The sequence below is a fragment of the Eublepharis macularius genome, chromosome 11 (assembly GCF_028583425.1).
Source record: "Eublepharis macularius isolate TG4126 chromosome 11, MPM_Emac_v1.0, whole genome shotgun sequence".
NCBI classification, from domain to species: Eukaryota; Metazoa; Chordata; class Lepidosauria; order Squamata; family Eublepharidae; genus Eublepharis; species Eublepharis macularius.
In genome coordinates, this window is record NC_072800.1 from 12,603,000 (window position 1) to 12,627,169 (window position 24,170).

The following is a 24,170-nucleotide window of genomic DNA, read 5'->3' on the forward strand; positions in this document are numbered from 1 at the left end:
ACATACAAGTTTTAAATAAACCTAGGTATGCAGTTTATGAGTCTAGATTCAGAGGAGTTAGCCGTGTTTGTCTGTAGTTGCAAAATAGTAAAGAGTCCAGTAGCACCTTTAAGACTAACCAACTTTATTCTAGCATAAACTTTCGAGAACCACAGATCACTTTGACAGATGTATCTGACAAAGGGAGCTGTGGTTCTCAAAAGCTTATGCTTCAATAAAGTTGGTTAGTCTTAAAGGTGCTACTGGACTCTTTACTACTTATGAGTCTCAGTGTGAACAATTGTGATTCATTAGTAGCCACAGAATATTCCTTTTCCCCAAGAATGGCTCTCTTGATTGCAATATTACCTACAGCACAGAGATTTCAGAGCAATTGGAGTGACTTCCCCATTTTTGCTATTGTGACATAAACAAACGTAATGCAGATAGTTAAAGCCTCCCCTTCCTTCAGAGGATATAGCCAGATTGGCTCTATTTTATTAAATTTATTTTATTAATTTTAGTTTGTAAGACAAGAAATTGACAGGACAATTGACTAGACTGGACCAGATGACAAGTAGATCCCACTTTGGTCAATTTTATGGCCAGAGTAACCTTTGCCTCTGCATTCCTTGAGAAATCATAATTGAAAGCTTGTGTTTGCTCTATCAGGAACCTGTTTCTGTATATCTTTCTGGACCCCTGCTCTAGGTGGTAACCACTAGCCACGGAATGCTTGCTAAAGTTTAGAAAATTGTATTAGATTAATTTGTTACAGAAGATGGACCCTTCCTCTTCACCTCCTGTGAGCCTCATATATCTCCATTTAGGAAGCCTGTATGGGTCTTTTTTCATACTCTTATCTGTCATAAACAATTTTGTGTGTTTGGTGAGCTTGCTAGAATGTATGGTGTGGCTCACCAGATTGATACAATCTTCACCTCAGCACAGATAAATAAATCTGTGGCCAAGTGGCTAGTTGCAGTCGATAGTTCTGAACCAGACTGGGTCTGGTACATGTGTACCTAGGCATTGCCCCTTCAGAAAAAAAATAGGAATTGTGTGTATTAAGGGGGGGGAGCGAGTTGTGGGTTCATTCCCTATGCATAGTCACAGTGCCAGGTACACAACAACTATAAAAATCTATTCCAGTTAGTGGGGTTGAATTCGGTGCGGTGCTGCAGCCTTCCCTGGCGCTTTGCCTTCTGCCTTGGCCATAGCCAGAGACGTGTCGACTGGCCAAACATGAAATGCCGAGACAACCCTAGTCCCAGCGCTGGAGGGGGGCCAGGGGAGACATGAACAAAATGGAGGCTCCTCTGCGACAAACTGTAATCAGATAGCTGTGACTTTTAAAAGATTTGCATAAGGCAGCTTCTATTCCTGGTCTCCACCTCTTCAGTCTCAATTAGAAACACCCATACTCCATTTTAGAAGACCAGGCATTTTGTGAGGCAGGTTCTAACCCATGTGTAGTGTAGTGGTTATAGAGCTAGACTAGAATCTAGAAGAGTCAGGTCCAAATTCCCATTCTGCCGTGGAAGCTTGATGGGTCAGTTACACACTCTCAGCCTAACCTACTTTGCACGGTTGTTGTGAGAATAAATGTAAGGGAGGAGAACAATGATATATGTCACTTTGAGTCCCTATTGGGGAGAATGGCGGGGTATAAATGAAGTAAATAAATAAAGCAACATGAATCCATATTGCTTAATAATTTTGGATATACATTTATTAAATAAATAAAAGTGCATGCCACAATATATTTGTGAGTCTTTGAAGTACTGCAGGTCTCTTTGGTGCTTTGAATTGGTCTGCTAATCAGACACATGGCTGGAACATGGAGTGACAAGGCTAAGAGCTCTGCCGTGTTTTGAATGTTCCCTTGCTTCTTTTCTGAAAAGAATACAGGGAAGAGGTGAATGAAGAGCAGGCTGTGTTTCTTTGAAAGAAAGGAAAATAATTGTGCTGCAAATAGCAAGGTCTAATTTATCGGATCAAAATGGCAGCGAGATCTATACTGCTCACAAGACAGACGCCCACATGCTGTTTGTGCAGTGGCAATATTATTATTTGAGAATAAGCCACGTCTGTCAATGCCATAGGGAGTGCAGAAGTGCCTCAACCTGCCCAGAGCACTGTGGGTCAGTTAGCAGCTTTTCAAGCTCAAATCAACTGCTTCTATGGCGAAAACATGATAAGATAGCAATGACAGATAAAGTTAGGGCTTTTCTTTGACATATCACACTGAAACGACATCTCTTCCATTTGCTTGTGGATCACCAGAACTGATGAAGACATGCAGCATAACTAACCTGTCATGTGTCAACAGTGTAACACACCATGTTACTTACAACTCCAAATGAGGGCGACATGATATAATATTCACCACCTGTCCATTTGAACAAACGGGTATTGTTCCTTAACAGATTCATTTTATACTTTAATTTTCATTCCATGCTTACATTTGGTTTCTGCTTGCAACATATTGAAGTTCCCCTTTGAAATCCCCTTAAAGTTCACATCACTAGTCATATTGGAGTTTACGTTCCCAGGAGAAACTGAGGGCTCAGCTAGACATAATGGCATTCCCACGTCCACCACAGAGACACACCTGCCATTTTTAGGGATGAAAATCCTTCTCTTTACAGACGCCATGGGAGTTTGATCCTGATCAGGACCTCGGTGTTGGGGACGAGAGGGGCACCCGTTCCTTCCTCCCAGAAGCAGACACCGTCATGTCTAGATGAGCCCTTAGCACAGTACTGTCCAGGGCAGGGAACATGCAATGACCCAAGCAAAATGCTCTGTGTAAATGGGCATCATATGCCCTTCTGGAGCAGAAATAGCATATCGTGGCTGGATTTCTAAAGTTTTGGGGCAAGGTAACCTGATCTGCATTTCCCAGCGTATAGAACTGGACTTGTTCAAGTGTGTGCCTGCATGTCTTTTATATTAGTTCCGGAAGAAATGATTGAGGAAAAAGATTGGATGTTTGTTGAAAATATTGGTCTGGAAAAATTTCATTCACCATCAGATTTTATTCTAGCTGGGCATATAAAAATCCTTCAAACTATTGGAGGCTAATACCGTAACACAACCTCCAATGTCCATGTTACTTTACCTATTGTTGAAGAGTCTGAATAATCTCTTTAGACAGAAGAGTCAAGTTCCCCTTGTGTCAGGACTGGTACCTCAGTTTTTCTCCCCCCACAAGCAATAATCTTAGGGAGCTGTTTCAGATACAATGCAATCCTAAGAACACTTTCCTGGAAGTAAGCCCCACTGAATAGGCCTGGGTAGAGTTTTGAGTAGACATCCTTAAGATTGCTCTCTTAGGCTAATACATTCTATTTTTATTCCCATCTTCAATTCACAAATTTAATTCACTTCTGTTTTAATTGTGCTCTTCCTTGTGTCTTGGATGGGATGAATAATCACAGAAACTGTGCCAGGTGATTGCTACAGCACATGCAGTCTTCTACCTGTGATCGTCACATCCTGTCTCCCACAGCCAAGAGTTGGCAGTTTCTAGAACTGATTTCTTGCTCCCTCTTCTTGACAGTGGATCATTTTTTCAATGCTCCAGGGAACATCCTAATTTTTTGTGATAAACATATGCTTAACTCTCCCACTGAAATTGTTCATGTTTGTTAAGGTCAGGTCCAGCCTTTAATTTTTTGTTGTAATCTTACTATATAATTGAGTAAGCGTTTTTTAGGCTACTCACTTTATACCCTGGTGCACTGTCAGAACTGTGGCTAGATAACGCCCTTACTCCAGACTACCTTCTGCAATCAGACAAAAGCCCGTTGTTTTCAAAAGTTTACTGAAGAAAGAATTCATTATAGTCCACGGGCCTGGATACAATATCCAGGCTGGTACACGTGTATTGTTACGAATGATAGGCAAAGCATGAGTTACAAAGTATCAGAACCCAGCAGGCCCAACCTCCCCCCATAGTTCTCAAAACAATCCCTTTGAAGCTGAGAAAGCGAAAGCTTCCCAAGGCTGGAGATGCGATAGCCAAAACAATCCTCTTCTGTGAGATAGCTGCTGGGAACATCTTGGCACCTGGGAACAAAGCACTTAGAACACTGAAAGAATTAATATGGAGTCTCTTCGGTTACATACATACAGTTCAACCCTGACATACTGCCTCCCCTAAGATGCCCCTACCCCAGGTTTGAGCGGATATCGAGTGTGAAAAGTTCTGACAAGTCTGGGTGCATGTACATGTGAAGAGTGCACCCATTCATCAAACCCAGAGTCAAAGTCCTTCCATCTGATAAGGTAAAATAATTGGTTCCGTTTAAGTTTAGAGTCCAAAATTTGCTGTACTTCGTAATGGGTTTGATCATCAATTAAGGTTGGTATGGGAGGGGCCCGAACATGCCAGTGGTCTGCTGCTGGTGCTTTTTTCAAAAGACTGACGTGGAAGGTATCATGAACGTGGCGCAAATTCTTTGGCAAATCTAAGGCAACAGTCACTTTGTTGATTACTTTTCTAACAGGAAAGGGTCCCAAAAATTTCAAAGCTAGCTTGCGGCTGGTTTGCGTTACTTTCAAGTTCTTTGTGGACAGGTAAACCAGGTCCCCTGGTTGCAAGTCCCAGTCGGCCGCACGATGGCGGTCTGCGTATTTTTTGTAATCCTGTTTGGCTTTGTCCAGATGCTGTTTAATTAGAGTCCATTGTTGAGCAGGTTCCCCCCACCAATCCGAGACGTCTTTGGCTGTGGACTGAGGAGGGGGGAGCGCTTCAAACGGGAAGGGTTTGAAGTGAAAGCCATACACAACCTTAAAGGGAGTTTCTCCAGTAGATGCATGTACACTGTTGTTATAGGAAAATTCTGCGAGGGGGAGCAAATCCATCCAGTTGTCTTGTTGAAAGTTAATATAACAGTGGAGGAATTGTTCTAGTATTTGGTTAGTTTTTTCCAATTGCCCGTCGGTTTGAGGGTGATGGCTTGAACTTAAACCTTGCTCAATGCCCAGAATTTGTAAAAGCTCCTGCCAGAAGTTGGCAACGAATTGTTTGCCGCGATCCGAAATCACCTTCGATGGAAAAGAATGTAGTTTTACAATGTGTTTTAGAAAGATATCTGCTATTTTTCTAGCTGAAGGTATAGTGGTGCAAGGTATAAAATGAGCTTGTTTGGAGAATAAATCCACTACAACCAAAATACAGTTGTGGCCTTTGGAGGGGAGTAAATCAGTGATAAAGTCCATGGATATTGTTTCCCATGGTCTGCTTGGAGTTTCTAGAGGTTGCAATAGTCCTGGTGGTTTGCCTTTGCGGGATTTGGCACTGAGGCAAATGGGGCAGGACGCTACATATTGGGAAATATCTTTGCGCATGCCCAGCCACCAAAATTGGCGTTGTACTAAATGGAGTGTTTTTAAGTACCCATAGTGTCCTGCCGTAGGGGCATCGTGACAGCATTGTAACACTTCCTTTCTTAGACTTTTGGGTACATAGAAGCGATCTCCCCAAAGCCATTCTCCTTGTTCAGATTGTTGCAGTTTGTCTTTGGGCACTTTCCCCCCCTCCTTTTCCACTTCAGCTTTCAGTTTTACTCTCCACCCCTGATCGGGTTGAGGGGGTTGGGTTGTGCGGCTGCGCGTGGTCACCACACCCCCTAATTGCGTAGGTGAAAAGACGGTGTCTATTGTCTCCTCCCTTTTGCTTTTGTGCTGGGGCATGCGTGATAGAGCATCAGTGAGAAAGTTAGTTTTGCCCGGTAAAAAGTTTAAAGTGAAATTGAATTTAGAAAAGTATTCCGCCCACCGCAGCTGTTTAGCATTTAGTCTCCGGGGGCTGCGTAAGGCTTCTAAATTCTTGTGGTCCGTCCATACCTCAAAGGGATGACGGGCTCCCTCTAACCAGTGTCTCCAGGCGGCAAGTGCCGCTTTTACAGCGAAAGCTTCTTTCTCCCACACATTCCAATTTCTTTCAGCTTCAGAAAATTTTCGGGACAGGAAGGCACATGGCTTAAGTTTCCCATCCTCCCCCCTCTGCAAAAGTACGCCTCCAATTGCGGTGTCGCTGGCATCGACCTGTACTACAAAGGGGCGATTCTCATCGGGGTGTTGTAGGACGGGTTCAGAAACAAACTGCGTTTTTAGGTGGTTGAACGCTGTCTGGCACTCTGGCATCCAGCGTAACTTGGCACCAGGTTTTTTGGCTTGCTCTCCCTTGTCTTTGGTTTTCAGTAGTTCTGTTAGGGGGAGCGAGATTTGGGCAAAGTTCGCTATGAATTCTCGGTAAAAGTTGGCAAAGCCCAAAAAGGATTGTAATTCCTTGCGGGTAGAGGGTGTTTGCCAGTTTTGGACTGCTTGTACTTTGCCCGGGTCCATTTTCAAACCATCTTTGGAGATGCAATAGCCTAGGTAAGTGAGTTCTGTTTTATGAAACTCACATTTAGATAATTTGATGGGCAATTTGTTACACATTAGAGTGGTCAGAACCTTTTTCACAAGTTCTATATGTTCTTCCTCCGATTCTGAATAAATTAACACATCATCCAAGTACACTACTACTCCTTGGTATAAGAATTCATGCAGTACTACATTGATCATGGACATGAAAACCAAAGGGGCCCCAGCCAGGCCAAAAGGCATCACTAAATACTCAAACTGGCCGAGGGGCGTGTTAAAAGCAGTTTTCCATTCATCACCTGCTTTGATACGAACGTGGAAGTAAGCATCTTTTAAATCCAATTTTGTAAAGATCTTACCTTGAGCCACGACGTTGAGTAAATCTCTGGTGAGTGGGATGGGGTAGGCGTTGCTGGAGGATACTGCGTTAAGTCCCCGAAAATCCGTACAAAGTCTTAATCCCCCATCCTTCTTTTTAACAAAAAGTACTGGAGCCGCATGCGGACTGTTAGCAGGTCTAATAAATCCTCTTTGAAGATTGGTGTCAATAAATTTACGAAGTTCTTCCCTCTCGTTAGGGCTCATGGGATATAGTCTGCCCTTGGGCAAAGAGGCGCCTGGCAATATCTCCACTGCACAGTCCGTCCTTCTATGGGGAGGTAGGGAATTGGCTTCTTCTTCAGTGAAAGCTTGAGTGTAAGCTCTGTATTGTTTGGGTATTTGGTTGATTTCTTCTTGAGTGAGAAGAGCGTGTTCAGTGAGGGTAGGATTGGTACCCCAGTTTTGATTCCAACGGTGATTTTTACAAGTATCATGGGTGAACGTGATACTCCCAGTTGCCCAGTCTATGTAGGGGTTGTGATCCCACAACCATCTGCTTCCCAGAATCAATGGATATTTGGCGGTGGCACTAATTACAAACGATCTCACTTCCCAATGTTGCCCTATGCCTGTTATGACTGGCGCAGTTTCGGTAGTGACCGGATTCATGTTAGTGCCATCCATTTGTTCGAAAATAACTGGAGTTTCCAATTCTTTAATGGGAAGTACTAATCCATTCACTAGGGCTGGTGCAATAATGTCTCTAGAGCAGCCCGAGTCTATAAGAGCTTGAACACAGATGTGCATTCTTCTATCTGGATTCACTAACGTTACTGGAATGAAGAGTATAGACCCTTGCAGTCTGTTCAAAGTGGGAACTGACTGAGGTTTGATCTGCCGTTTGGGTCCTTTTACGACAGATCCATTTCGTTTCCCGAGGTAGGGCTCTCTGGATTTTCCTCCCCGGTTAGAGCTGTTGAATCATAGTCCATAATTTCCTCTAGCTCTAACCCTCTTTCGGGAGGATTTCTACGAGAAGCTCCCCTGCCTCTTGTTGTTCTAGGAGCTGGTGTAGGACGCTGTGGCGCTGGGTAGGCTGCAGGGGCTGGACGTCTTAATTGGAGCGGAGTTCGTTGCACAGGCCGGTACGGACATTGCGCCGCAAAGTGACCGCTTTGGCCACACTGCAGACACAAACCTTGTTGCCATCTAGCATCTCTCGCTCCTCGGGTAGCATATCCAGCACCTCTGCCTCCCCTAACGAGAACTGAGGAGCGCCTTTGACCCGCATGTTGTTGTTGTTCCACTAAATGGACTTTAGCATGCGGTTTTCTACTTCGCAAGTTAATTGAATCCACCCCAATAAGGTGGGAGGATTATCTTGCATGAGGGCTCTATCCAACAACTTGGGATTCATGCCTTGTTTAAACAGAATTATTTTGGTCGATTCCTCACACCTTGGGCATTTGGCGGCAAGCTGTCGGAATTTTGTAACATAGTCTCTGGCCGACATGTTGCCTTGCCTAATGGACTGCAGTTCTGTTCGAGCTCTTGTCTCCTCTAAAGGGTCTTCATATTGAGCTCGCAGTGCATCGACTAGCCCTTGAAGTGTATTTAACTCAGGGGCCCCTATATCATACAGGCCAACATACCAGTCTGCAGCTTTTCCTTGGAGACGAGATCCCAAGTGTTCGATTTGACTGGCTTCATCTCCGAATAGATGTCCCCATCGATTGAAAAATTGCAGGGCTTGCACTAGGAAAAAGCCTAATTTGGAAGGATCCCCATCAAATGTGGCTTCCAACTTTACCCATCCCATGGGTAATTCTTGCTGCCTGGCCTCGGGAGCCGGTGCCGGGTAGTAATCAAGTGGTACAGGTTGCGGCTGAGGTTGAAACGGAGGATGTTGAGGCCTCGGCTGCGGTAGCCGTGGAGGAGGGCCCCCCGGAATTGGACATAGCGGGGGGGGTCCCCTTGGTGCAGGCAACATCGGCACTGGTTGTAACGGTGCCGGCTGCCTCGGTAAGGGTTGGACGGGGGGCGTACCTCGCGGCGCAGGCAAGAGTGGAATGGGCTGCAGCAGGGCTGGGGACGCCCCTCTAGGCACGGGCAGAAGCGGCGCTGGTTGCAATGGTGTTGGTTGAAGCGGTACGGGTTGTACCGGTTGAGGAGTGTCTCTGGGGATCGGTTGTCTTGGGGCTGGAGTCCCTCTCGGCCCAGGCGTCAGTAGCGGTCGAGGAGTAGTCCCTCTTCCAATCGATCCCGGTATCGGAGAGAAACGCGGGGTGGCACCTCTTGGTAACGGCGCCAAAAGTCTCGGCAGAAAAGGTTGCCCGCCTCCCTGGGAAGTTGTTGGTGGAATGTATGGCGGTGTGGTGTCGGGAACTCCTCCCGGAGGACGTTCCGGGGTACCTCTCGGGGTCCTCGGAGGTTCCTCTCTAGGTACTCCCCCACCGTCTCCGTTCTCTTCCACTTCTTCTTCTGAGTCAGGCTCAGGGCAGGGATCCTCAGGTTCAGGACAGGGATCTTCTGGTTCAGGACACGGGTCCTCACTTAAGTTTGGATCTGTCTGTTCGTCCAGTTGTTGTGGATGAACAACATCTGCTGGAAGCGGTTGAGTTGGACCCCCCTCCTCAGTCCTGGGAAGATACTTTTGTAGGTTAGACAGGCTCTGCTGCAGGCTCGCTGGCAGTTCCGAACTTCCAACCACGAGTACGGATAGTAGGTGAACTGCATGGGCTAGACTCTCTTCCATGCCTGTCAGCCTTTCCTCTAAGACTTGCACATGATTCATATTTCTTTCTGTATCGAGGTACTGAGGTGGTTCCTCGGTGGCTTGCGAGGTATCCACATATTCAGTGTACGATTCCGCACAGGCAGCCCCGGGCCAAGGCTTTACCTCTCCCATACCTTGGGTCCCTGCGCTCTGATCTTCCTGGGACCTCCCTGCCAAGATCCCCTTTGCTAGTCCCGTAACCGCTGAGATTCCAGCGTCAATTGCTACGGTCCTGCTTTGTAACTGTATCCACGAGTGTTCGCTGAAGTCTTGTTGCCCCGACCACGGGGTAACTTCTGCATAGTCCCACTCCGCCTGGTCGGCTTCTCGGTTCCAGTAGTACCAAGGTTGGCTACTAGGATGTTTGGCAATTGCTCCTAAACTCCGCCGGCCGTCCATCGGGGCTTGCATGAACATGGTGCTTGCCCTTCTTTCTCTTGCGTCCCGCGGCCTCGCGCCCCACTGCATCGGGGTTGGCAAGGATATCAACGGATCTGCTGCGGCGATGGGCCAGGTATCCGTTCTGCTGGGAGCGACTGTATAGATCGTAGTAACAGCAGATCCTCTTCCCCTGGGAACAGGTCTAGTAGGTTCCAGTCCTTGAGAACTGGGGGAGGCATATGGATCAAACAAAGGGTCCCTGTCGGGAACGACTTTGGTATCCGTCTTCTCCGGCTTAGGCATTGGAAAAGGGTGATTCGTAACAAAATGTCAGAACTGTGGCTAGATAACGCCCTTACTCCAGACTACCTTCTGCAATCAGACAAAAGCCCGTTGTTTTCAAAAGTTTACTGAAGAAAGAATTCATTATAGTCCCCGGGCCTGGATACAATATCCAGGCTGGTACACATGTATTGTTACGAATGATAGGCAAAGCATGAGTTACAAAGTATCAGAACCCAGCAGGCCCAACCTCCCCCCATAGTTCTCAAAACAATCCCTTTGAAGCTGAGAAAGCGAAAGCTTCCCAAGGCTGGAGATGCGATAGCCAAAACAATCCTCTTCCGTGAGATAGCTGCTGGGAACATCTTGGCACCTGGGAACAAAGCACTTAGAACACTGAAAGAATTAATATGGAGTCTCTTCGGTTACATACATACAGTTCAACCCTGACAGTGCACCACCAGAGGGCGCTGCCGTGAAGGGAAGCCTAGGCAAGGCACAATGTCCCTCCAGAAAACGTGCCATGGTGGGAAGCCCAGGCCGGAAGCAGGATGAGAGCAAGTTGCAATTGCCTGCCTCCCACCTTCACCCAACTGGTATTACAAGTGAGGCAGGTGGCAATGCCCACCACCCAACTTAACCCAGCTGATATTAGGAATGAAGCAGGTGGCAATGCCCACACCCTGCCTTCACCCAGCTGGTATTAGGAGCGGAGCAGGTGGCAATGCCCGCCCCCCTTTGAACCAGTTGAGATCAGGAACGGAGCAGTTGGCAAACCCACCCCCTTTTGAACCAGTTGGGATCAGGAGTGGAGCAGTTGGCAGTGCCCATCCCCACCTTAACCCAGCCGGTATTAGGAGTGGAGCAGGTGGCAATGCCCACTCCCTTTCAGCCACCTGGGATCAGGAGCGGAGCAGGTGGCAATACCTTCCCCCTGCATTAACCCAGCTGGTATTAGAAGTGGAGCAGATGGCAATGCCCATGTCCCAGTTTAACCGAGCTGGTATTAGGAGTGGAGCAGGTGGCAATGCCCTCCCCTGCTTTAATTAAGCTGGTATTAGTGGCGGAGCAGGTGGCAATGCCCACCCCCACCTTAATCCAGCTGGTGTAAGGAGCAGAGTAGGTGGCAATGCCCTTCCCTGCCTTAATCCCGCTGGTATTAGGAGTGGAGCAGGTGGAATTTCCCCTCCCATCTTAATACAGCTGTTATTAAAAGCAGAGCAGGTGGCTTTGCCCACCCACTGCCTTAACCCAGAAGGTATTAGAAGCATAGCAGATGACAATGCCCACCTCCCACCTTAACCCAGCTGGGATCAGGAACAGATTAGATGGCAATGCCTGCCCTCCTTCACCCAGCTGGGATCAGGAGTGGAACAGGTGACAGTGCCCCCTGCCTTAACCCAGCTGTTGTTAGGAGTGGGGCAGGTGGCAATGCCCATCTCCCACCTTAACCCAGCTTGTATTAGGAGTAGACTGAAAAGGGGAGCAGGTAGCAATGCCCTCCCCTACCTTAACCCGGCTGGTATTAGTGGCAGAGCAGGTGGCAATGCCCACCACCCGCCATCACCTGTTTGGGATCAGGAGTGGAGCAGGTGACAATGCCCACCTCACACCTTCACCTGGCTGGGATCAGACGCAGAGCAAGAGGCAGTGCCCTTCTTCCCCTCACCCAGCTGGGGTAAGGAGCAGAGCAGGTGGCAATGCCTGCCCTCTTTAACCTATCGGAATAAGCCACTCATCTTCACCTGTCAGGATCAGGTGCAGAACAGGAGGCAATGCCCCCCTTTACCCGGCATGTATCAAGCATGGAGCAGGAAGAAAAGCCCCCCACCCCTTCACATGGCCGAGATCAGACCGATCAGGCATGGAGCAGATGACAATGCCCACCCCCCTCCTTCAGCAGCTGGAATCAGTGACAGAGGAGGAGCGAATGCCTGCCCACCCGCCCTACCCTTTCAAGAGCCCATTGTATTTTCCCCCCACAACAGGCTTTGTTGCTAGAACTGTAATATTATTGCAGTGTTGTAATTTTTAGCATGATTTACCTCACAGAGTTGTTCTGAGGATATCATTGGTTAACCCAGTATATGAAGGGATAAATGTGTTGAATTATTAAGATGTGTTTTTCGAAAAAGAGCAAGGAAGAGTGAAACCCTGGGTAACTGTCAATGCTGTGTTCCAGAAGTGGTCTGAGTAAGCTTAAAGTTATCAACGTTGATTACAGGAAACGTGAGGAAGAGAATAGAAGGAAAGCCACTGAGCTGCAGAAAGAAATTAAGAACGTTGAGGCCAACAGGATCCCATTGCAGCAGCAGGATCAGCAGTGCCTTTTGAGAAAAGAGCTGGAAACGAGGTTTCGTACCGCACAGCACCCCATTCAGCAAGATGCTGCTCATAAAAAAAGGCCTTCCTCCAGCACCGCTTTTCAAAACCGAGCTGAAAGAAGCAGGAAAGACTCGGCTACAGTTTTGCCAAACAAGGAGACCTCCAAGAACCAATGTCACTCTGCAGAACAGCTGGGCGAAGATCACAAAAGCAAAAAGGGTTTGTAATTCCTGTATTAATTTTGGTCAGAACTAGAATTCTGGAGATAAAACAGGTGGTCAGTCAGGATAGGTAGTAAAAAATCAGGTCAGTCTGCCTGAGTAGTGAATTGTTCCAGCTGAGGAGTCAGGCCGCAGTCAGCAACTTTATAAAGCCAAGTAGAACTCTGTCGGCACCATGTGTTGCCCAGGCCATGCTGAGCTGGTGGCTGCAATACCACCCCTGGCCACCTGAAGTGCTAGTACTGCAGTTCAGCAGAGGACATCCCAGCACCTCCACCTTCTGACAGACAGCTAGAGGAACAGAGAGTAAGCCATCTGAGTTCCTGCACAATTAATACCAGATGATATGAAAGGACGAATCCACGTCATCAGCATTGTGGATTTGCTTTGTATCATTTGCACGGTTTGTGTGTTTCTCATTCCGTCATTTCATGTCCATCATGTCAAGCTTCATGAAAATGCTCTTTGGAGCTTTGGGAGATATAAATTGTATTTGATCAGGAAAGGCTTGTGAATGTATACTAAATGGTAACTTTTTATAATTATGACCTCAGAACTATTTCGTTCAGAAATATTTCATTGAAGATTATTTGAACTTTTTGATTTACTAAATTCCGTGGGACAAAAGTGGGCTGAAAATGACTTGGATATTATTAAATCACAGAGCTAGAAGGTTCTTGCTCAGTGCAGGAAATCCAAAGCTACAATATTCCCACCAGATCGCTGCCCAGACCCTGCATGAAGACCTCCAGTGCGGAAGGCTCATGACCAAGTAATGGTGGAGATCACGCACTGCTCATGGGCAGTGTCTTACTAGAGACAATGGACAGAGGCCACGTAACGATTTTCTTGCTTGTTTTAAACCTCTTCAGTGTTGGCCTTGGGACCTTTAATCCAGCTCTTCCTACTTACCTTAAACTTACAAATAAGGAAGGCTCTGGTCACCTCCAGCTCTCCTTTTATTCCACTCACACAGAGCTTCAGGTGTTCTCGGCTTTCCCCAAGCTTTTACCTCAAGGAATACCTTCCTTTTGTGTGTGTGTGTGACTTTTATATTGCTGCCTCCCTCTAAAGGTTTTCTCTGCCACCAAAGGCTTTCACCTTGGACCTCCTCAGTTTAACTGATAATATAGGAAGGCTTGTGATAGATGGTAGTTTGACAAACAATCAGTGCTGGAAAGTAGTTGTGAGGGAAAAAGCGATCACCTTGCTTAAATAAAAGTAGAATTTATTTATAATAACATAAACATGATGGTTCAGAGTTTTGATAAGTGTATCGGTTTCAGAATAGGTTCAAAACTTAGTTTCAAATATAATGTTATTTTCTTAAAGGTATATTGACAGACTAAGTCACACACAGTCATTTTCCTCACAGGTCTTCACTAACAGAATAAATTTCACACAGACATAGGTTCGCTCAGGCCTTTCTGCACAGCATGCCTGACCTGGATACATTAATCTCTCAGATATATACAGGTTGCCTGAGGTGCACACACAGTTTGCCTGACTTAGAATTAGGCTTTCAGGCTTCCACAGAGCATGCCAGATTTAGCCAGAATTCTTTATCTGAGACACCCAAAGCCTGACTTAATCAGAATCTCCTGTTTTCTGAAAGAAAGTCAGTACAGAGACTCAGACTCTCTCTCAGGCTTCACACAGTTCACCTGATTTACCGAGAAGGAACACTTCCTCTCAGCAAACTGTCTAAAAACTGCAGTTGACTTCACCCCCTGGAGTACAGGTACTGCCCAATAAGAGCAGACTCCACCCATCCAGCCCTCTCATTTCCTCAGAGGCCTGCATTTAAGCCTACAGTAACAAATACTTAGAAATCCTACCAATAACAAGCAGAAATAAAATTCAAACTAAGATCTAGGGGTCTTAGTAGATCATACACTGAACATAGGTCAGTACTGTGATGCAGTAGCTAAGAAGGATGCAATTTTAGGATGTTTGGTTTATTGGTAGGCTTGTTGTTGTAGCCATACAGCAACATAAAACAGTGTAACACAGCAAAAGGTTAAAACATATTTATTACATTAAAAAAATAAAAGTTTAAAACTAAGATTGTTAAAGAGATAAATACAAACACTATGAAATGACATAGAATTACAATTTAGCTAAAATTCTTACAAGATTAACAGGTACTAGTTTCTTCCTTATATTTATAGATAAAAAGATAAAAATAGCTACTTTGAGAGTAACAAGAGGAAAAACGTCAGCCAATAAAAATTTAATACATTCCTCATCTGAACCAGAAAAATTTGCACAAACTGATTCAGCAAATTATTACAAATGGACTCATAAAGAGGACAATGTTAAACATAATGTACTGTCTTCCACCTGATTAAGACCACAAGGACAGAGACACTGTTCCACAGGTAATTTTTGATATCTTCCCTGTAAGTACTTGGATGGCATAGATTAAAAGTGAGCACTAGTAAATGCTTTTCTTAATGGATCATTAGAAAGGTCAGCTAAACAGCAAGAGAAGAATTTGTTTTTCTTGATCTGGGAATACCACAAAGAAAATGTTAGGATGTATCAACAGAAGTATAGTGTGCAGGTCACACAAAGCAATGGTATCACTTCATTTTGCTCTGGTTAGACCTCACTTGGAGTACTGTGTTCAGTTTTGGGTAATACAATTTAAGAAGGACGTTGACAAGGTGGGAGGTGTTCCCTCAGGGTCTGGAAACCAAGTCCTATGAAAAAAGGTTGAAAGAACTGATTATGTTTAGCGTGGAGAAGAGGCAACTAAGAGGTGATATGATAGTCTGCTTCAAGTATTTGAAGGGCAGTCACATGGACAATAGACTGCAGTTATTTTCTTTTGTCCCAGTGGGTCGGACCAGAAACAACAGGTTAAAATTAAATCGAAAGATTTTTCTGTGGAACATTAGGAAGAACTTCCTGACATAGAAGTTCCTCAGTGGAACAGACATCCTTGAGAGGTGGTGGGCTCTCCATCTTTGGAGGTTTTAAGAAGAGGCTAGCTAAATGGCCACCTGACAGCAATGATGACTCCATGACTCAGTATGAATTTAGGCAGATCAGGAGAAGGAGGACATGAAGGGAAGAGCTGGTATTAAGCTGTTGTTACCCTTTATTATATTCCCAGGGTAATGCTTGCTGATCATCACTTGAGGTTAGGAAGGAATTTTCCGCTAGGCCTGATGGGCCAGGGATCCTGGAGGTTTTTGCCTTCCACTGGGCACAGGGCAGTGGTCATTGGTAGAGTGAAGGAGGTAGCTGTGAATTTCCTGCATTGTGCAAGGGGTTGGATTAGATGACCTTAGGTGCCTTGAAACTCTTATGTTTCTTTGTTTCTATATGCAAAACATTACAGGCAAGTATGTTGCTGGTAGGGTTGGCCTCTATCAGCAGTAGACATGGGTACGAACAGAAAACAAACAAACATGGTGTTCGTTGTTTGTTGCCATCCATGAACAACAAACAGCAAACACTGACGAACATGATCTTTTCATGAGCATGTTCGTTGTTCATGGGGGCCAGCAGGCTCTCCTCCAGCCATCAAGATTCCTACCACACCACTCCCAGAAACCCTACCTGAGCAGGCAGCAGGAAATGTACGAATAATAAATAATAGTTTAGCCCCAGAGCCTGGCAGCAGCCCTGGAACATGAAGGGGTAGATCCCTACTGCACCACTCCCAGAAACCTTACCTGAGCAGGCAGCAGGAAAGGTACCAGTAATAAAGAATCGCTTGGCCCAGAGCCTGGCAGCAGCCCTGCAGCTTGAAGAGGTAGGTCCCTATCCCACCACACACACAGAAAATTCAAGTTCCAATGCACTCTACCTGTCTCTCTCTCAAAATGCCACCAGCAACTGTCTCTCCCTCACTGTCTGCAAAACCAGAGCTGGGAGCCCCCCTCCCCTCTGCTCTTTGCTTCCTTGTAACAAATTTGGAGCGCCACACTTGAAAGGAAGACCTGCCTATCAAGCTAAATTGGGCTTAGATTGGGGTTTCCAGGGCAACAGCAGGAGTTCAGATTTCAGACAATCCCTACCTGAGTTGCCATGGGAATTGATTGCAGGTGCCAGACTGTCTGGCTTGATGAACAGCAACGAACGAGGCTTGCAACAACCACCTGCTGTTCGTGCCCATCTCTAATCAGCAGCATACTTGCCTGTAATGTTTTGCGTCTAGAAACCCTCTGCTGGCAATCCCAAGGAGCTTTTTGTGAGCAGAATCTGGGGATGGGGAACATCACAAATGCTGAGACTTTGCTTCTCATTGAGCAGCCATATGTGACATCACCATATCCACTACACTCTAGGAATTCCCCTAATCGTTATGGTAAATACCATTAGAGATTTGGGAAATTCCTAGAGTGTCACAGACATGGCAATGTCACTTCTAGCCACTCAACCAGAAGTTATGTCACTACATTTATGTCAGTGCTTCCCTCCGCTATCCTACCCCCCTCCCTCCCCCATGTTTCCCTCCCCCATGTTTCCCCATTCTACCCTCTCCCCCATTCTACTCCCTCAGCTACTCTGTAGATCAAGGGTAGGCCAGAGTGTGGGTGAGGGAGGTTGCCACAGCAGGCAACCTGACAACTCTTTCTGTTGGGGTTCTGTTCAGTGAAATAAGATTATCTGATAGCTTGCTGTTTATGCTGCAAAAAAGAAACATTTTTGACAATACAGATTGAAATTTCCATCTAGTTTAAAAATATATATTTGTGTTATATAGCTATTGGATGTACAGATAGTCTGGATAAAAGAGATACACTGAGTAATTACTTATAGATAAAATATTGTTAGTCACCAGCACTGTTTTCTGATCTTTGTTGCCACTTTATTTTAGCAATTGATTTAAATTTTGAACTGCCCCTTTGCTTTTTACAATGAGCCCATTTGGAAACTCACTTCCAAAACCTCCAGTTAAACTATAATTTTGTTTTTTTCATGACTATAACTGTTATTAGGAAATTAGAAATGAGATTGATTTCCCCTGCTCTGATTTCTCTCTCTATCCCTCTAGAACTATCTAAGGCAAACTACAAAAGCAAGTCTGCCTGTATCCCTTCTCATTCCAATAAGGACAGTGATGGATCCAAATACCGGTTTGTAGCAAAGCATCAAGCTGCATCTGCTACTTCTGGCAGGGATGGTAAAAAAAACAAGGAATCTACTGCAAAAGCAAATGGCAACTCCACGCATGCCGGAAAAAGGCACATCCCCGGCGATAAAGCTGCCAGCTCCAGGGAGAAATCAGAAAATCAAACTCAGTCAATAAATAGCAGCATCAACCATTGTGAAGAAACACCAGCATGTGTCCAAAATAGTAACTTCACTAATGGAAGCACAGAGAATTTGAGGCAGTGTGAAATGGCACTTAAAGGCAACCCACAGCCACTGAAAGCAAAAAGCAAAGAGTTAAATGACGAGAGGTGGTCTCCAGCTGGCTCCAGCAGACCTGGAAGTGCCAAGGCAGGAAGTGTGAACATCAGAAGGGACACTGCAAAGGCTGCTGTTACACAAACCAGCAAGTCAACAAATGATGACATTACTGGACAGGACTGTCCTTTGCTGCCTAACAATGAAGGGACTGCAAGGTTGGTGCCCCACAGGCTGGCAATGGGCAGTGCCTCTGGAGACAATACTAAACTGAGCAGGCAAGTTGTGACTGCATCCAGGCATGCAGAAGATCCATTGGGTTCTCTTCAGCACAAGAGCACAAATATTGAACTTATCCCATTAGCAATACGGATGCAGGTCATAGAGAAGGAAAGGGCAAGGAAAGAGCTGTTCCGGAAGAAGAACTGTGCCGCTGCCATTATTCAAAGGGCATGGAGAAGGTAGGGGGGAATCCCTGTTTCTTCCTTCCTCACTTATTTCTTTTGAATTATTCCAGATTTCATCGGGAAGCTTAGCATGGGGGTTAAGCTTGAAGTTCTGACATTATTTTGAGTTACCAAGCCTGAGGCTGATGGTTCAGTAGAGAAGCTAGCCACTGGGTGGGATGTGTCAGCTTGTCCCTTGCCACTTTGCATGCTAAAAGGATGCTTCAGGAAAGAATGCTTCTGCTTTCCACATACAGATATAGTATGAAGGGTTGAGTCTTCATGAGCTGCTTGGAGAGATCATTAGGGCTACAAGTCATGACCTGGGTGGCCCAGGTTAGCCCGATCTTGTCAGATCTTGGCTGCTAAGCAGGGTCAGCCCTAGTTAGTATTTGGATGGTAGACCACTGAGAAAGTCCAGGATCCACAATGCAGGGGCAGGCAATGGCAAACCATTCCTCTTTGTAACTTTGCCTTAGAAACCCTACAGCTGTGACTTGACGACTTTACTCTCATACACCCATCATGAGCTTTCTGCTGGCATTGTGCCTCTAATGAAGGGGCATGGCTCAGTGGAAGAGTACATGTTTTGCATGCAGAAGGTCTGGCCGTATTCACACTTGCCTTGGCAAAATCCAGTGTCCGTGTGGAGCTGTCCTCGAAGATGGATTAGAAACTTCAGTTGGTGCACCGTGTGGCTGCAAGTATTCTTTCCAATTTATGCCACAACTATCAAATAAAGTCAGCCCTACTTTTGCAGGTTCTGAGTCTCAGTTTGCTTCCAGGTTCAGTTTTTTTTTTTTTTTTTGCTTCCAGGTTCAGTTCTGAGGTGCTGACCTTGATGTTTAGAGGCCTAAATGGGTTGGTTTAGAGTAACTTAAAGGACCGCCTCCGCATGTAGAGCTCTGAGACTCCATCATGTGGGATCTCAGCTCACCTGAATTTAGGCTGACTGGGCCTTGGGGGGAAACTTTTTCAGCTGCACCCCCCAGACCGGGGAATTCCCTCCCCAGGAAGTGAGGCGGACACCATCCCTGCAGGCCTTCTGGACTCATCTGAAGACTTTTCTTTTCTGGAAGGACCTGGAGTGAAATAGGAAACTGTGCTTGTTGTTCGTATCTCTGTGCTTACTCGTGTTGTTTCTGTTTTGTTCTTGAGATACCTCATGATAATGAATTGCTTGATATTTTAACTTGTGTGTCAGACACCTTAAGGATTCATTGGTTGGAAAGGAGGCCTATAAACAGTCTAAATCAATAAATAAACATGTGCGTTTCTCTTCTGATATCGGTCTGTTTGCACATCTCATTTCAGGGGAATTTGTTCAATTTAGCAGTAACAACATATTTATTTGCTTGCCAGCAGACTAGCCAAGAAATACTAATCCAAGTTAGACTGAAGATGGGTGGACAGGTGAGCAGTGGGTAGCAGCAGAATAAAAGATGGAAGGCTGAGTGCAGGGCGTGGGATTCAAAAACTGAAAGGGAGAGAGCACAGGAAGGAGCAAGAGTCTTATAATAATGGGTTGGGGTGGGAAGAGATGAGAATGCAGGATATGAGAGGGCAAAGAATGCTTGAAGGAAAGAGCAGCGTAAGCCTGTTCTTTCCCTTCTCCCTTCCCATGCTTGGTAAATGCTTTACCAAAGGAGGGGAATGTGCCCCCCCCTTGCCTTCCTCCATTCATAGCCTTGAAAGTAGGGGGTGGGCTTTGCTCAGATGCTGCAAATGTTCATTAAATTGGGCTTCCTGTTTCGGATCAAAACTAGCACGAAAGATGAAGTCAAGGCTAGTAAGAGCTGTGCATGTTGTCCCAGAAGCTCAAAAAAGGAGGGGAAGTAGGACACTTCTCTGCAAGGCGCAAAGCAGCTCTTTCTGTAGCCTTCAGTAGAACAAATTCTGTGACCCACATCAGCATTTTGTTATCATCCTCAATGAGAATGGGAAGTGATGGAATCAGCTTCCTGGGCTGCTAACATCCCAGAGACGATCCCATTCCTCGGTACCAGCTGGGAACCGTATTAGCCCAAGTCCTCCCCGCCAGCATATTCTCTGTTCAAGGTCTCTGTTCCACTAAGTTTTACCTAGTCATCAATGCAAATTGCTGGGCCATAAGTTGATTTTGCCATGTGTCCTTTCCCCAGCTGCTGCTTCAAATCCATTTGAGAGAAGTATGGGGTTATTTGCACTTGCCACCTGATTTGAGAATGAGCATTGTTGGGTCTGCAGCCTAGTTGCCAGTCCGTTGTGCCTATCCTGGGAGTGGGATGTGGATTTACCCAGGCTGAACTGCTAGTGGGCTCCAGACTGACGCTTGACCCAGCACACGTTGTGTATAGTTACTAGGGTTGCCAGGCCCCCTTGATCTCCCAGCGGGAGACTGGGGCCTGGCTCTTACCTTGGAGGAGCGCGTACGTGAAGTGCGCGCGGGCGCACTCTTGCAAGCGTGATAACGTCACTTCTGGGAGTGACGTCATTACGCAGCCCCCCTTTGGGCGCTTATCGGGCCCGTTGTGGGCCCCTGCGGAGCTCAGGAACGCTCCCACGCCCCACAGGGGCCCACAAAGGGCCCAATCTTTTCCAAAATGGGCCCAATCTGCGCCTGTTTTGGCACGGATTGGGTCCGTTTTGGCGCGGATTGGGCCCATTGTGGGCCCCTGCAGAGCGCAGGAACGCTCCTGCGCTCCACAGGGGCCCTGATCCAGGCCCAAACAGGCCTGATCCTGGGGCTGCTTTGCGCAGGGGCGCACAGTACCGCAGGGGGGCGCGCATGGAAGGTGCGCACCCTCCCGCTGGCCAGGTAAGTGGGGGTGGGAGGGTGGGGGCGGGGAATCCCCCACCCCCGCCGGGGGTCTGGCAGCCCTAATAGTTACTGTGGGGAGATTAGTTTCCCTTTCATGAGATACTGTTTTCTTTGCAACAAGACAAAGAAGTAGAGCACAGATCAGGAGTGATTCTTAGGATAAGGGAAGGATCGCTCCAATTGTTCTCAGGACATATAGGAGGGGAAACAAACACAGATGCAGGAACAGCCTTATATAGTCTAGAGTTGATCTCCTGTTATACAAAAAAAGTTTTAGCTTCTTTTTAAACCAATTATGAATAATTAGACAATTGAATAAAATTCACAAAGCTCTCAGATCTTCAGGCTTTGTCTCCCATAGAGGATCTAAAGCTTTACGCTGAGCTGGTTTGTCGTGTAGCCTCTGCTCTTGGCCTTCAAGTCACTAGGCAGTCTCCTTAGCAGCTGGGTAGAGTGTTTGGCATTGTGGATTCTGAGCCCAAGCACTAGTTTCTCTCCCAGTGTTGCCAGCCCTTCTAAAGCTCATGAAAGGTGCTTGGCTGAAGCTGGCTCCATACCACCAACCTCCTGAAAGAGGACAGAATCTGTACAGAGTCCAGCAACAGGTCTTGTAGCTTTTTATTTATTCAAGTAGTGGGGCAGATGAGTTTTCCATTCTGCTCCTGTGGATAAGGAAGAAAGAAAGCAGGATGGAACGGGGTGGGGTGCAGTGGGGTGGGATGTAAAGTCTGTATTTTGGACAATGTATTTCTCAAAGTAGCAAGCCACCTGCATGACTGGTTGCTATCACTTCCTATGGGAAAAAATTTTGCCTGCCCTGGATCACCTACTAGATGGCTAAAGTTGAGGATGCACGTCAGGTAATGGAGTCAGACGAGTTGAGGATCTGACGCTGAGTGGGCTGCTGGAGCCGAGTTGGACCTCAAAGGTTGCTGGTGGTGAACCAATGTAGTCTCAGATCCGACCTGAAGGCTCGACTCTGATCTTGGAAGCAGCTGTCGAGCAGGTGGAAATCAGGCTCGATCTCTCCCTCTGGCATGGACTGCTCAGGTGAATTAAAGTGAGGGAACAGGATCCTTGGTGGAACCAAGGAGCACTTCCTCACCGTCTATTTCAGAAGTTTCTATTGACTCTGAGAAGGAGTAGCTTTGGGGTGTGCCTTGGAGAACAGGATTTGCAGCTCATCAGATCCAACACCAGCTTCAACAAAGCCATAGATACTGCCCTTGAAAGGCACTCCTCTCCAGCAGTTAACTTAGCTGCCAGAGATTTGGACCCAGAGAGCACGTATACCTAAAGAGCAGCTTTTAGATGGAGACTGGAGCCCTCTCATTTCTTGTCTTCAGTGTAAACTGTTGGCAGAAACATTGTGGCCCTCATCCAGGCATAACAGGCACAAATCAGGCTAATCCATGTAGGACGTCTTGGACACACTTTTTGAACATTTTTTAAACAATGCCTTCTGAGAAGTTGTCAGAAGCTTCAGAAGAATGATTGAAGATCGGAGAATGAACCGTACAAACGAAAAAAAAGTTTTCCTCAGGAACACTGACAGAAGAGCCAGTCTGGTGTAGTGGTTAAGAGCAGCAGCACTCTAATCTGGAGAACTGGGTTTGATTCCCCACTCCTCCCCTTGAAGCCAGGTGGGTGACCTTGGGTCAGTCACAGCTCTTTCAGAGCTCTCTCAGCTCCACCCACCTCACAGGGTGATTGTTGTGGGGATAATAATAACATACTTTGTAAACCGCTCTGAGAGGGCATCAAGTTGTCCTGAAGGGCGATATATAAATTGAATGTTGTTGTTGTTGTTATAAGATCAAAGAAAATGGAAGAGCTATGAAGATGATGATGCAGAGGATGTAAGGTCTTGCTTAGATCCCATTGAGCACACTCCTGGATTGAGATCTTACCAGTAGCCACCCTGAGTTTAGAGGGATGCCACCAACACAATAATGATCCTTGTAAACACTCTGGGGGAAGAAAATAGGCCCAAAAGTAAGGCTTTGTACTGTTAGTGCAAACCATGCATGAGGGACTTCAAATCCATGGTTGTTCTCCATTTCCCCGATTTCTTCTGTACTAAGAAAAGGATGGAATGCACTCCTTGGACGAGCTGATTCTGAGGAACTGGTTCTATAGTTCCAGTCTGCAAGAGATGTGCTAGGGTCTGAGACATCAGCAAGTGTCATAGAGAATTACTCAGTCTGGGACAAGGGACAAACCTGAAAAGTGGACTGCTTACAAACTATCTTGTAACCTGATAGCAAAATTTTCCTGACCCATCTGTCCTATGTTAATTGGTGCCAAACTTGGTAGAACCGCTGAAGGTGTCCTCTGTCATACAGTTTATGATACAGTCAGGTGAAGCCGGACATTTTGCTGAACTGATGATTGTCCGTTCTGGGCTGATCAGGGGGTATAGATAGAGACCTGTTCGTATTCCAAGATTACCTGAAGCCTCTAATTGCCCTGGAAGGAGGAGCAAAAGGGACTCAAAGAACTTTACGATCTTTTTCTGAAAGTTTCCAATAGAAGAGGAGCCGGATGACATAGCCTTCCATTCCTCTTTGGTTTCAACTAAAATGTTTTCCAGAGCTGGAACACCAAAAAGCTTCTGGCAAAGGAGTTTTTCCGGTGGATGGATTGGACTTAGAAAGGAAATTGACCTTCCAATGTTTAAGCCGCATATTGTGGTGAATTACAATGTAGGATGCCTGAGCTCAGTCACTGAACTGGTGAGCACCTTGAGAGGCATCTGCTGCCCTTTTGATTTTTAGTAATGCCCATTTGCAGGTGAGGGGATCCTGCTTGGGGTTTTGTAAAAGATCATCTGCCCATAACAGTGGCTCTGCAGAAATTAGAGAGGGCCACAGAAAACTTAATAGCCAAGGAAG

At 46.2% G+C, this 24,170-nt stretch overlaps 1 protein-coding gene across 3 annotated transcripts in view; it reads left to right on the forward strand.

Moving 5' to 3' along the window:
- Positions 1–24,170, forward strand: part of INVS (inversin) — a 156,478-nt gene that overhangs the window by 97,894 nt on the left and 34,414 nt on the right. For 2 of the 3 annotated variants that reach the window (XM_054991580.1, XM_054991581.1), the window contains exons 13-14: positions 12,342–12,661; positions 17,675–18,491. In XM_054991580.1, the coding sequence (XP_054847555.1) occupies positions 12,342–12,661; positions 17,675–18,491 (1,137 nt within the window). Of the gene's footprint in view, positions 1–12,341; positions 12,662–17,674; positions 19,262–19,292; positions 19,608–24,170 lie in introns of those variants that run through there. The other variant, XR_008597841.1, reaches the window with a different exon arrangement.